At 42.6% G+C, this 14,930-nt stretch overlaps 1 protein-coding gene across 1 annotated transcript; it reads right to left on the bottom strand.

Annotated features, from left to right (window-relative positions):
- Positions 1-1,949: 1,949 nt before the first annotated feature.
- On the bottom strand, positions 1,950-6,703 carry col10a1a (collagen, type X, alpha 1a). The gene is made up of 3 exons (XM_063498816.1): positions 6,624-6,703; positions 6,152-6,269; positions 1,950-4,336 (listed from the first exon to the last, which is right to left on the bottom strand). The coding sequence occupies exons 2-3, from the start codon at positions 6,252-6,254 to the stop codon at positions 2,502-2,504; spliced, it is 1,938 nt and encodes a 645-aa protein (XP_063354886.1). The 5' UTR covers positions 6,255-6,269; positions 6,624-6,703; the 3' UTR covers positions 1,950-2,501.
- Between the last annotated feature and the right edge of the window lie 8,227 nt (positions 6,704-14,930).

The raw sequence follows: 14,930 nt of genomic DNA, 5'->3' as shown, positions 1-14,930 counted from the left end.
AGAGTGGCGGAGAAAGCAAAACACTCCTGCAGGGTGTTTTTTTGGCAGCAAACAGCTCTACCCGTGCACATTTCAAACCCTCTATTTCCTTTGCACCCACTCTAACCTTGGACACTGCAGCTCTGGCCACCGCAAAAAGGGTGTGTTTTACACATAATACTTCTATTTCTGCTTCTTAAACTGCTTGTCCATTTTGGTCAGGTTGTTGAGAGATGTGCTGTTTCTTGTAGCACCCAGTGTTCCTCACATGCTGCCATACACACATCTCTCTGCATCCTACTGAAGAACATCTGGTTCCTCTTTGCGTTGCTTTTTTCTTTCCAAACAGATGCACAACTGTATAGATAGACACACAAGGTGAGTCTACTAACAAAAATATATCAAAGTAAATTATTCTTCGTAGTCTCAGCAGATAATTTTAGAGTGCGGCTTGTGGAGTCAGCCAGAGGCAGCTCTCCATCTGCGCTGTCCCACCTCATTGCACCAACCACAGGCCATCTCCAAATGGAAGTACCCTCAGATGGCAATCCCCAGCAGTTTACTTCAGCCAGCTTCCTCTCTTTTCTGTCCCTTGGGCCCCTCACCTAACCACTGTCTCGCTCTTTCCCCCAAGCAAGATCAAACAGCTGCTGCCCTGCCAAAGGACCATCCCTGTCCCTCATTCCACACCCAAACTATATTCAGCACTCTCATATTGAGGCTTGCATGGTAGAGTAGCCTTTGTAAACTTTGGCTGCCAAGCAGGCAACTGGTAGCCATCATGTGGAGAGAGATTTTTTATTTTATCTATTTTAGCCTCTGTTTAGGACCATTTGTACAATATATTTACACGTGTACTGCACTGAAGCATGTGTGAATTTTAAGCACTTTTTAAACACATCTACTGACTGCAAGCTGGTTAAATTGATATGATCAATGGCAAATTTGTGAGAGAATCTCAACTTCAAGGGTAGACTAAATTAGCAATGGTTGGTCTTACATAATAATAATTACTATTATTGCCTAAGAGTAAAGATTGTGTTGAAGAATAAAGGTGGTCATATTATATACTGACTTTTAAGCTTGTTAGAAATGTTCAAACTCTGTTTTTCCCTTATAAACTGTATATCCATGTATGTTTGCACATATCTGCTGCACCTAGTTCCCATTTTTCCAGCAAAATATAGAGAAATGAGGGGCAGCTTTTGCACAGTGCTGCATGTAGTTAATACTGTGCACAGGATACCAATTTGTAAAAGTGATACATTTAACAAAATAACCACAAATGAATAGAAATACAACATTATGTACATTATATATAATTATATAAGTTACATTACACTGAGGACAGTAAGTCCAACAGTAACTTTGGTAGGAAGATCCATTTTATAGTACTTGATACTTCCACTTCACATTTGTCAGCCAATATTTTGCTTACAAAACCCATATGAGTGCTTAAAAATTAAAATGTCCTGTTACTAACAAGTAATGGCATGGTAGTCCAGTGCTTGGTTTGAACCTGCCGGGTGATTAGTGCCTCGCTGTGGATTGTTCATCTTTTCCCTGCGTCTCTGTGGGTTTCCTCCAGGTAATCAGACTTCCTCTCACAGTTGATTGGTGATTCTAAATGAACCATAGCTGTGCAGCCCTCACGTCTCTGAGATAGACTAGCAACCTGCAGGAAAACTAAATTGGTTTAGGTTTTAGTTTTTACAGAACTCGACCAGTGTTCACAAAATACTCAAAGTGAGTTGACTCTTATGACTGTGTGTCTTTTTAAGCAGTTTGTGTTGTTTTATGTGCCTCTAACTGAGTTATTTTTTAGTTTTCAAATTAAATGAGCTGCTAAATAAAAAAAACTTCTGATACAGAACATTCATTAAGACATCATTTATTTTGGTCATTATGGTTTACATGACACAATGTATGTCCAGGGATACAACGATGTTGCTGTTAAAACAGTTTGTGTTTCCATGACAGCATTTTGGTGACTTATTTCGTCATAACGATCAATTTGACCATTACCATTTCACAATATATTCAAGTCACATTTAGTACAACAGGTTGCACAGAAAAAAGTATTAGGGTACTTTTAATAAGATTATTGGTAACCCAAACAAAAAACTGAAAGAAAAAAAAAACAAGGTTGTATAAAAACAAACAAAACCAGACAAACACTAAATTAAGAGTCACCAGTTAAAGTCAGTATAAAAGGAACAGAATGGAAAAGAAAAAGTCAGGACACAACACAGTTTAACATCTCAATTTCACATGCTGTCTCCATTACAAAATCTCACTGGTAACATTGTTGATTGCTTACCCCACCCCTGATCACCTGTGTTCATAAATTAGTTTTCCTTCTTCTAAGCACCTATTTCTTGTAGTTTTCAAGTCGAGATGCTACTATTCCTCAAAAATGGTGAACTGCCTGTCTGTTAGGTTGAGGAAAAACGAACAGGGAGTTTAGTTTGAGAAGTAGCAAATTTAGTTGGTTGGCTTTCGGAAACTACTGAATCAACGTATCACGTTGAAGCGATGAGGAACCCAGAGAAAGAGCAGTGGACATTCTCTGCAGCAAAGACGCCATTGGCCTCATCATCAGGGATCTGGACGTAAACTGTATCCTGCTCATCAAGCAAGAGGACAGCACTACCAGACATCTGGTCAAGGAAACCCTTGTTGTACTCATCATAAGTGAACATAACAGGCTGGCCATTCTTGTACAGAGCCACCAGGGCATGAGCTCCATTGACATGGATGCTATAAGAGAAGAAGTACACTCCAGGAACCTGGCAAGTGAAAATGCCTGACTCAGGGTCATAGTGATTCTCAGCATTATACACTATGTGGTCAAATTTAATGGGGCTGCCAGCAGGAGGGTAGGGGGTGGTCAGAGCTGCAGTGAAAGCAGACATGGGGGACTTCACCATAATCTCGCTCACACCCATGTCCTTGCCCTTCTCAAATACAACCTCACCGGGAGGGCCAGGGGGACCAGGAGGGCCAGCTGGACCAGGTTCTCCATCAGCTCCGGGCTCACCAGGTTGACCAGGAGGACCCTCAGGTCCAGTGAGACCCTTAGCAGCCAAACCAGCGGGGCCAGGAGCACCAGGGAGACCTGGGTGTCCCTTGAGGCCTGGAGCACCAGCGGGACCTTGAGGCCCAGTAGGTCCTCTCGAACCTGGTGCACCATCTGATCCAGAGGGACCTTGCTCACCTGGGCGACCAGGATGACCTTTGGGTCCAGCAGGGCCTGGGATACCTGGGGCTCCTGGGGTACCTGGGGCACCTACATTTCCTTTTTCACCTGTGGGTCCAGTTTCCCCTCTGGCCCCAGCAGGACCAGCTGGTCCTGGGTAACCCTGCTTACCTTGGAAACCCTGTGGTCCCTGATCTCCCTTGTTTCCCTTAGATCCCTGAGGACCAGTTGCTCCTGTGTCACCTTTAGGGCCAACAGCACCAGGTGCACCTGTGAAACCTCTTTCACCCTGAGGTCCAGTAGGACCAGTTGGGCCAGTTGCACCAGTAGCACCAGTATATCCAGTTGGACCTTGCTCACCCTTTGGGCCTGTAGCACCAGTGCTACCTGTAGCTCCCCTTTCTCCTTTCTCTCCATTTGCACCTGGCTTTCCATATCCAGGCACTCCAGGGGCACCAGTGGCTCCAGCAGGTCCCTGGTTGCCTTTAGGGCCACCTGGACCAGGCAGACCTGGGGCACCATTCTCACCTGGTTTACCTGGAATACCAACACCTGGGGCACCGGTGTGTCCTTTAGGTCCCTGAGGTCCCATGGGACCAGGGGCACCATCGCTACCTGGGCTACCTGATTTTCCTGGCTCACCTGAGGAACCTGGTTTTCCTGGCTTTCCAACTCCAGCTGGACCTGTAGCTCCAGGTGGACCCATAGGCCCTTCAGGTCCTGTCTCACCCTGAGGTCCAGGTGCTCCCACCCCTCTATCACCCTTAGAACCTGGCAGTCCAGGGATACCTGGATGTCCTTTCAGACCAGGCTCTCCTCTAGGTCCCATTGCTCCAGGAAGACCTGATGGTCCAGGCTTGCCAGTAGCAGAGAGGCCAGCAGGTCCAGGGCTTCCTGGTGATCCAGGGACTCCCCTAGGTCCTTGAGGGCCAGTGGCTCCAGTATCTCCCTTCTCACCAGAGTCTCCAGGCCTGCCAGGTTTGCCAGGACCACCTGGAGATCCAGGTTTACCAGCAATGGAGCGGCCAGGAGATCCAGGGGGTCCGGGAGGTCCTTGAGGTCCAGAATAGCCTACACCATTTTCACCTGGTGGGCCAGGAGGGCCAGGAGGTCCCTCGGGGCCTGGCTCACCTGGAGCACCAGGCTCACCTGCCACCACTGTGAAGAGTTAAAGAGAAACCATCATTAGTTCCATTAGCAAACAAAAAAAACAAAAAACAAAAATGGACACAAAGTAACAAAGTGAAAGAAATCTGTTCAGGATACCTTAAGTCTGTGCATAAAATTCAACCACTTATTTCTAATTAGGGTCTGTTTAGGATGTTCAGTAAATCTGACTGCATCCCATTCAAGGGACAAGTGCTGGGTCATGGATGTACTGGCCAGCTCTCAGTGCTTAGTGTGTTTGACTGTGCATCAGTTTTGCAGCGTTCACAAGCAACATGACTTTCAGCAATCAAATATGAGCTGAATTTTAGCTTTTAAGAAAACCTCTCTACATAATGTTCTTCATTTTTTAAAATGGCTGAAACATAATGACTAATTGATCCAGAAGGCGGGCATGTTTAACTCTTATGAAGCAATGGTCTAACTTGTGAGATACGCCCACATACAGCTCACCTATTGATGTACAAATATTATAAGATGTTACATGCATATTTTATTTTGAAACAACCCCTTATAAACAGATGCATGTTTAGTATTATTCTAATAATTAATTTTAATACAGAAAAAGCATAATGTAAAGAAATATGGCTGCATGTAACCTGCTGAATGGCTATTTTTAATACAAAGTACAGGTTTCAGATTTTAATAAGAGCCTTATGATTTGTTTAGGAGCTACTCAAGCAAAATAAGAGGGAGCTCTTTTTTATTTGCTGCCTTAATGTGGTCACATGGGTTTGAGTGTAAAAGGCTCACTCCTTGGCTTATTCTGATTTAGTTTGGATAAAGCCAAACAGATGTTTCTACTTTTGTGTTAAACAGGCGCACCCAAACAAACCACACTGCTGGGTGACTGGACTTTAATTGTCAGTGTGAAACTAAAAATAACCCCATAACAGCTACTTTCTCAAATAGAAACAGCAATGAGCTGATGACACAAAAGCGACACTTCACATTTTGCACTGCGTTTGGGAAACACACAACCTCTCTCTTTGTGTTTGGCAAAATTAAAAAAAAGAAAGAAAAGAAAAAGAAAATCAAAGCGTAACTCATGTTAACAATTAAATAAATCGCGTGCTTAGTAAATAGAGCGAATAACTCCGCCAGATTGAATAACTTTAATGCACCACATGTCAGAGCTTTATTGTAAACAGAATTAAAGTGCCTTCCTGTGAAACATGTGCGCAAAATAGAATAAAATAAAGTAATAAAACTGTTGCTAATGTGAGTAACTCGGCTCACTTAGTCATAAGGGGTCGCCACAGAGAAAAGCTCCGCCTGTTCGATTCCCTTCTTCACGGGATTTTTATCTCTTCCAGGGATCTTTTGCTTGTTTGGGGAATGTTTAAACCACTACACTACGGAGCTACCGCTTTGGGTGAATAAATGGATATAAATCTACAGGAAATGCTACAAAAACTACAGAGGGAGATTTAATCTGGTGACTTAGAGGAAAACGAAAACCTGCAAGCTCTGCGTCGTGCAAATAACCTGCAATTTCCGGCCTCGCTGCGTGATTGGAGAGGAATACAACCTGTTGTAGCCAATCAGAGAGCAACACTGGCCCAGAGCAAGGTGGAGTTCAGCTTTCAAAGTAAAGTGCAGCTGTGCCTATCATCTGCCTGGCTGCTTACGGTACCTCTATTGGTCAAAACAACTATCCCCCTCACTGAAGGTAAGGAAATCCTTCCATACAGTGTTGCTCAAATAAAATCAACTTTATGGAAGAAGATCTCCCATAAAGTTGATAGGCTGTTCGTGAAGATCACAAACTGATTGAACACAGGGCGAAATGATGCGTATTCTTACCATGGCTCTTCACAGGCATCACCTTCCTCACTACGTAACCCTTTCCGTGGGCTGCTGCAGAGGCCACCACAAGGAGGAGGATGGTCGCTACACGTATGTCCATCTTGCAAGGTCAAACCTGCAATGGAGGAGGAGGAGAAGAAGAAAAAAGTCAGTACATCTGTTTTCAAGGTATAAAAAGTGCCATCAAGCTTTAGTGTTTGTATTAGTGTGAATTTTAGAGAGCCTGAAAACTTTTCTGGTACAAGAACATGCTTTAATCTTTCTTACAGAAACAATACTAGACAACAAATAAGAACAGAAAACATAATTTTCTATTTCCACACTTCAGGCTCATGTATTACAAATGAAGGTAAAATGCAGCAAAAGTTGCTCTGTTTTTCTCCAACCAGTCACAGGAATGACTGAAGGCCCACACAAAGTCTAGATGTTGATAGCACTCCCCTAGAGATAGAGAGGAAATTTCACATACCGGCATCCAACGAGAAAAACCAAACTCCTCAGCACCAGTGAGCTCCTGGTGCTGCTGTATATCCTTAGGGTAGGAGCACAACTGAGGATATGCTGCCCTCAAGTACAATGATGTGGGTATTTATACCATATCTACCCTGCACATCATTAAAAAAAAAAAAAGCCCCCACCACTCAAGTACCTCCCTCCTCCAGCTAGGCTGTAATTAGCAGACAGATCTGCCCAAAGCGGGCATGTCACATCAGGGTTCCTCCATGTCTTGAATATCCAGACACATGATTATCACTTATTTCTGTCTTCCCCTGAACTATAAAACAATAAAAAAAAGTATACTTTTGCAATGGACAAAAACAATCTCAACGAGAGCAACAAGGACACCTTTCATTTTCATCTTGGTTACATGCATATGGCATTTTACAGAAGGCATTTAAAATCTGCTCTGGACATGTTTATGTTAAAATACCTCTTTCTAAATATGAAAATATCTTAAGGTAGTGAAAACAGAGAGCTACTGTAGGTCTGTAACGGCACCTGTATAGCTTCACAAGGCGTGCTTTGAGGATGTATAGTGCACTATATGTCTCATCTCCAAATTTACATCTTGTCCAGCCGACTGGTGAAACTTGTCTTTACCTGTGCCGTCTGTCTGGACACCTCTATGCCTGCATGATAACATAAACAAGGGAAGTGGTGGGGAAAGCTTGCCTTCATGAAAGGTACAGTAGGTTTAGTGGAGTTTGACTGAAATGAACTAAAAATATTTTTTTCACTGATGTGAAGGCGTCATTTAAGAGATTCATATATTTAGTTCAGTACATTTCCTGGGTATTATTATTTGGTCAGCTTGTTATGTGACTAATAGAGGACAAAGTAGCCTTCATTTCAGCCTCTATTTCAAGATGAACACTTTTTCTTAACTTGGATATTTTTGTATGTGTTTCACCCTCAAAACAGCTAATAAATCTATATAAAGAGCCACTGGGAAAGGCATTTGGGCTTGTTTCTGTGCAGTCTTGTAAATGCAATCTAGTGTAGCAGTTTTTGCTACACTAGAGTGCACTACTCCTGTTTAAACACCAGAGGGCAGGTTTTACTGAGGTACAGCACCTATCCCTGGAGTGAGGTGCCGCTGCTGTAGAGAAGGGGCCTGTGGTCACTTGTTATTTTTGGCCGCCTGAGTGCATCATCAGAGGTTTCAGTCCTATCCCTACAATAAAAGCTAGTTCCTGTCAAAATGTTGTATTTCCTCACTCCTGTCCTCCAGTATTATCCTCCCTCGCCCTCACCCTCCACCTTGTGTTGCTTACTTTGAGATGTTCCAACTGTAATTTCTCAATTTCACCCCAGCCACATAGGAAATGCATACACCCAAATAATCACATGTTCTCAAACACACAAGTAGCCATAAACGATGTGTAGGGTAGTCCATGGCCCATCCCAAAATCTCCTTGGTGAATGGCGCAGCCAGTTATGGCACATGTTCTTCTTCTGTTCTTATAATGTATATACATACTGCTGATAACATGTGTATATTTGCAGAAATGATGATGAACTGCGTGATTGAGGGCTTCAAAATGTTTCTACATAAGGCGTCTATACTACATGTGACCGTGACTGGCATCTTCCACCACATATATAATTAAAGATTCTACAGCATGGGTTGTTGGAACCCCCTTTTTTGTAAATTAGACCAAATTATCTGCAATTTTCCAAAGTGCTACCTTCCCCAGCTCATATCACTTAATCATGTTTGGCAAGTATTGTTTAAGTTCTCTCTTGCTGTCAAATAAAACCTAATATAATTTGCGATCTGTATTTTCAAATATTTGAAATTTTGCTCATGAAAGAGTTGGGAGTGATAGCTCGCGGCAAAGGTGTAGACTGACTACCAGAGGCAGTAAAATGATAGAGAGAAGTCACATTGCATTTACTTGAAGTGTGTCTCAGTTGGAAGGAGCAGAGCACTTAAGCCAGTTATCACTACTGGAAGTTTTCCTTTTGAATGTGCATGTTTAGTCTTGCTTCATCAGCTTTGGAAAATCAGGTTTCTCCTGCAAGTATACAGCAGAAGGTTTCTATTTTGATGAAATTACTGGTGAATGCCACACCAATGCCACATCAGTGTGCCACCAGTTTTGTTCTATGTATTTTTTTTAAGTTATGCTCTATTATTTTAAAATCTCTTTATGCTTGTGCCCTAGGAGGAGGCCGAGGCTTTCCGGCTTTAGTCAGATTTAGATGAAAGAACAGAGCAAAGGAGGGTGGAGTTAGGATTTTGTATGTTTAGGTTCAGATCATTTCAGTTTATGTTTTTTCAAACAAGGCAAAGCCAATGCAAAAGAGGCTCTCTGTTTTTAGTCTGTTGTTCTGAAAACAATGATTCATCTCTTTATGCATGAAAAAAAACTCCCATCATGCATCTGCATGTGAAGCGACAGGAAGGCTCGTGCTGCGCTTTGGAACCAGAGCACATTTTGGCTTGAGGAAGACTTGAATTGACAGTGCAATTTTGATGTTGTTTATAACCTTGCAGCATATATTTTTTTGCTTTTCTTAACACGCCACTGCACTTATTCGAGAAGGACGCAGTGTCCTTGTGCCTTCCAGCAGCCGAATTGAAGGCTGTGAAAAGTACATGGCAGAGCTCTATCTGCTCTTCTCATTACTTCGCCGCAGCAGCTTGATGTGGCTGGCAAGCCTCATTGTAATAACCATTAGGAATTAGGTTAACAGCCTTCGAACTTGAGGTAGTGACGTCGCTTCACGCTTATATTCCTTGTGAGCCCCCCACTGTAAAATACACACATGCTTTCAGTTTCGTGTCACTTTGTACCCTTGATATGTGACATCAAATATTTTTTTTACTGAATTTAGAAAACAGAGAAAACAGCTAATTATGCACACGCCCAAAGTCACTGGGAGCAAGTGAAAGCTGAATCGCTCCTTGTTTTAAGATCGCACAGATTTTATGGCTGTTTTTCATGTAGTTTAGTGACAGCAGTCATTTAAGGAGTCATTTGAGGTACTTCTTGAGTATTTGCTTTTTTGGTACTTCACTATCCAATAGTTAGTGCAGCATTTATTTCACTATATTTGTCTCACAACTCTTGTTAGTAACTTTGCAGTTTCACATTATTAATGCAGTCATATGTCAATGCTTTTTTATTGCATAACACAGGGATTCATACACTTTTTTATTGCTGCTAGAGTCCAATCAGAAACTCTTATTTTGGAGCATAACTCATTGGAGATTCTTCATATGCGCCACAAAACAAACACGAGCTGAAATAAGGATAAAAAACAAGCATGGGAAGCCGTGACAGGGCAAAGTTTCTTGCCTGACCCTTCTGCAGAGGACATGAGCTGGCATTTTGAGGCCTTGCATGTTCTTCAGGCCTTCATCCGTATCTAACAACAGCCTGTGGATTTCACTAAAATCCCCAGAGAGTAGCTGGACAGCATTACTGGCAATGCTGGTGATGTTTGTGCCTGTACTCTGCAATGATAACAGTATTTGAGGGAAAGCTTTTCGCATTTTGTCTGTTTCTGTGCGCTCCACTGCCTAGGAATCGATGTTTTTGGTTTCTTCGACATTCTGGCCAAGGCTCAACCCACACCCAGCAGAGGGACATAATTGGCGGTTGATGTAAGGGGGCCCGGGCCGAGCACGTGAGTTAAAGGCTAAAGATACACCATCACTCTGGGATACAAATTTAATGTTTCAATAAACTCCACGGACCACTAAAAACTACTTTAAACTTTATGAATGGCAGCCTTGACAGGGGCCTATGTGAGTGATTGGTGGGGAAATTATAGGGTCCTGAAAACAAACAGGGACCCAAATGGTGCCGGAAGCGTAAAAGTAATGAAAAATGGCAGCGGTAGCTTTAGAGACGAGAGCTGGTGTCTGGGAGGTCACCAGTTTGAAATCCAGAAAGGCAGAAAAACTGGGGGGATGGATGAGAAAGTGCCAGTTGGGTGTTCTTTGACAGATCCCAGGTGTAAATGCATGTAGCTGCGTGTTAACATGAAAGCTTTCCTCAGCCAGACACCGCATGGTAATCTAACGTAAATTTTTTTGACTTTAGGGTGTTTTACCCCCGTAAACACACTACATTTGCTGTGTAATTAAGCCGATAAGTTGGAAATAGTTTGAAATTTGTGCTCACTGCCTGCTTGTGAAGTTATCGCCGTTCTGGCTGTTGAAGCTGGTGCTAGACGCACTTCTGAAAATGAGGACTTGCTTATTGCCAGTGAAGCGAGTCGAATGCTACTTGATTTGATTGCTTCTGTTTCCATAGTTCAGTATGCTGTATGTTTATTTATAGAAAGGTCTGACTCAGCTGTCATTTTCGGGCAGCTTTCTTTAGTTTAGCAGAGGAAATCAGGCCTTCAGAAGTGCAGCAGCCAGAAACTAATTGAATGAGAAGTACTCAGCCAGACAGTTTATGGGGTGCTACAGGGCACCCAATTTACTTCAAAGGTAAAAAGGTCATAAGAACATACAGATATTTTTCGCATGCTTGTTGTGTCCTCAAGCGAGGAGGCGATCTTTGCTCGTTATCGTTTTTATCATGAGGTTGGGTTTTTTAGGATTGAAACAAACAAACGGTGAAACAGAGGACAGACTGCTGAGAGTATCTGTTTACTGTGGGATCATTTAAAGATATCAAAGCGAAATAAAACGACCTTAATGGGATTTTCAGCGCTTAAGCATAGGTGGCAGAGTCCTGTATTTAAGGATAATGACTAATCCGCTACATCGTGCCTGTGAAAATTTAGGGTTTCACCGTCTGTATCAGCGAATGCCAGAGAATCTGTTAGAGAGTGTGTGTGTGTGTGTGTGTGTGTGTGTGTGTGTGTGTGTGTGTGTGTGTGTGTAGGAAAGTGCTTGTGAAAGGCAGGAGGAGCAGAGGTGGATTTATATTTGTCTTGTCTGTTCATAATCACATCTGACTGGAGTCGAACGTGTGGTGGGGGAATGACACTTTGTGTGCTTCAAATCCAGAGTGACAACCAAGAACCATGTTTACACAACACAATGTCACCTCACTTGCTGGAGCAGATTGTTAGCACTGCGCCATAATGACCGCTGGAGAGACAAGACAAGTGTTGTTTCTGTACACTATATTTGGGAAGAGCCATGTCTGTCTCAAAATAAGTGTTGGGGCTAACCTGTGAGTTAGCACCCACACAATTCACAAACCTTATATAAAGACACGGCCACAGGAAGTTAGCTAGAGTTTAATGTACAGCGTGTCCAGAACAATGCCGGGGCCGTGGCTCGATCGCTGTGGTTTTGAGGTTTGTTTTGCTGGCTGATGAACCCTGTGTGGGTTGATACTTTGACTGGGCCCGAAACAGTAACCCTAACTGTGTCTAAATGGGAACGAGTCCACATTATAAAACACTAACAAACAATAGTATGCTGTCTACTTTCTATAAAATATAGTTGCAGTAAAAATAATAGTGCACACAGAGTTTTCTCCTTATAAGGTTTAAGTTTGTTATTTGGTTTGGTTGATTCATGATGAAGTATTGACCTGACACAGTGTCTGCTGGGATAGGTTTCAGCCTCGTGCCGAACCTGAGTGATGTATGGATGGATTCCACTGTTCCCTTTAGAGGTCGCCACAGCAGGTCATCTGCTTCCATCTCACCCTATCCCAGCATCCTCCTCTGTCACACAAGCTTCTCCTGTTCCTTCACTACATCCTTGAATGTTCTCTGTTCTTCCTCTTTTCCGTCTGTCCGGAAGCTCTATAGTCCCAACATTTAAAGTTTCTATTCTCACTAACACACTCCTACCTTTCCTTCTGCTGCCTTACAACATGCCTTCCCTTGTTCTCCTCCTCTGTATTCGGCCAACAGTAGCATAGTTTCCACCATCACCGTCTTGGCCAGCAGCACCAGAGGCAACCTTTGGTAACCCGGGCCCTGACTGATCCAGTATGGAAATCTAATTTTTGATGATATGCCTGTTTGATTTGGCAAAGATTTTATTCCAGACTCCCTTCCTGACAGGCCCTCCCCATTTATCCTTGCTTGAGACCAGGACTAGGGGCACACTGGATTGCAGTTTGCAAATGAGTTTTATATTGTTCTGTACTGAAGGCTCAAACTTGGTATTAAACTGGTTATTCCAGTTTTTTTATACAGTCTTTTGTAACAACTTCACCCCCTTAGCTGCCCTGAGTCAGTGCAGCATTGGATCCGAGTTTTGTCATTGTGCTTTGTTTATTTTATTGAGTTTTATTGTTTGTAATTGGAAAAGGAAAAAATAAAGTCCAATCACCAAATGGAAACTGACACATCAGAAAAACCAGTAATGAAAGACACACACTAACCTCTGCAAAATATTATAAAAACGACAAATATGCAGCTGGTTTGTAAACTGAATTCAGATGTGACCAAAAATCTGAAGCGTTGCCATAAAAAACCAATGTGAAAGTATTCAGTTGGCTGGCTATTTGAAAAACAGTTATTCAGACGAATGGCTCGCTGCAGATGTTTTGGAGTTTGTTGTTGGTAATCCACAAACACAAGAACATCCCAGAATAAGTCAGGAGGAGAACACACAATCTGAAGTTTCATTACACATAGTGCGCATGCTGGCAGTTGGCGTCTCATTGTGTTTGTTTAAGGGGTTTTTGGGACCAGATTTTATATTTGCAGAATATTTTGAAGAGACGGGCCAAAGGTGGATCCAAAAACATTTGTGTTGAGTGAGTTTGTCCAGAGCTTTACATGGCCCGGGACTGTGGAAATGGAAAGCTGTCTGACACAGCATGGGTCCAAGGTATTTCTTGCCTTCAGTGTATCGTTTGATCGCCTACTATAAAGAAAAATATAGTGCATTAAACCTGCCTAACCACAGGTCATGTGAGACCGTCCCTGACATTTAGACAAAACAAATCTGTAGTGAAACTGTAAGAGAACTTGTAGCCTAAAATAGACAATTCTGACTAAATGTCCACATTTAGTCAGAACTGTATGATGTAGTGCCCGTGTTTGCAGTTCTGCATGATGCTGTGAAATTACAAGCAATTTAAACTTTTTTTCCTGACAAAAACATGGTTTAGCACATCTTTAAAGGAGCTATTAGACCCAAATTTACATGAAATGAGCTGTTGAAACACCAAATGCTTTGCAGGTAACTTGGAGTTCAAGATGCTGTACAAGGAATGTGCACGCTTAGAACTTAGAGGCATATAACATTTTTTGTGCGCTTTTACATAAAATTCTTACTTGTTGCGTGACTAAACCTTAGGTGTCTGCTGGGAGGACTTGTAGCCGAGCTTCTGTGACATCCAGCGGATTGAAGCTAAGGAAACAGGATTTTATAATCTTCTTGGAGGGTCTAGATGATTTATTTTTCCTACAGCCAGTAATACATCCAGCATTGCAAAGCAGAACAAGGAGTTTGTCATTTTGTTGAACCATCAGTTTCGCTTTGGAGAGCCGGGTTCACTGTGAGGGCTTGTCCCCTCGCAAGCAGAGCCAAGTGGTCTTAAACACAGAAAGAGTGTGAGTCATTGTGCTCTGTAATTTAGGCACACTGCAGCTGTCTTAAGTGACCACGACTGGAGACCTGTTAACCGGCCCGATCCACATGTAAGACTTTCCTTTCCTGTTAACGTAATAATTATAATGTCACTTCCCAGAGCTCTCTCCCTCAATTGCAGCATGTATAGCTTTAACTGCAATGACAGCTTGCTGCAGGATCTTTCTAGGACAGGCCTGATGACTATTTTGGGTTTCTGACCTTCTTTCCCGACAAAGAGCCTCTGTTAATCTCTTCTATAATTCCTGCACTGATTTTTTTTTCTGGATAATGCAGCCACTGTAAATACTATTTTCCAAGGTTATGGGCTTTTCTCTTAAACCCTGTAAATATATGTCTTCCTCTATGGCAGTGAGTTGGAGCTGGACAGTCAAGTGGCACAAGGTGAACTGCTAACTCGGCCGAATGGGACACATAAGACTTAAAAGACTTTCCAATTTGTCTTTTTCTCAACTATTTACGGTTCTGTATTTCAAACAAAATCTCCAAATGTGGAAGTCTGAGGTCCTGTGGTAAAGGAAGAGAGAATTACAGTCCTAATACTGCTGCACTTTTTCTGCTACAGTGTTTACATTGGTCTAGTCACTTTCTGGTCAGATTGCAACAGCATGTGGTTGAGTAAAACTGTGGTTGTCGCTGCCGCTGCTGTTTGAAACCCATCTTATTCCAGACAGACAGGTGGACTCTGTCTGGAAACTCTTGCAGTCGCATTTAGATGGCAACAGCTTTCTCAAGTGGCTTTCT

The sequence above is a fragment of the Pelmatolapia mariae genome, linkage group LG16_19 (assembly GCF_036321145.2).
Source record: "Pelmatolapia mariae isolate MD_Pm_ZW linkage group LG16_19, Pm_UMD_F_2, whole genome shotgun sequence".
NCBI classification, from domain to species: Eukaryota; Metazoa; Chordata; class Actinopteri; order Cichliformes; family Cichlidae; genus Pelmatolapia; species Pelmatolapia mariae.
Note: the sequence above shows the minus strand (reverse complement) of the source record. Positions and strands in the feature narration are given on the sequence as shown.

Bases quoted from the DNA above. Each gene is read 5' to 3' on its own strand.
- col10a1a (XM_063498816.1), bottom strand. From the start codon at position 6,254: ATGGACATACGTGTAGCGACCATCCTCCTCCTTGTGGTGGCCTCTGCA. The intron at 4,337-6,151 runs GTAAGAATACGC...AACTCTTCACAG, and splicing joins GATGCCTGTGAAGAGCCATG to TGGTGGCAGGTGAGCCTGGT.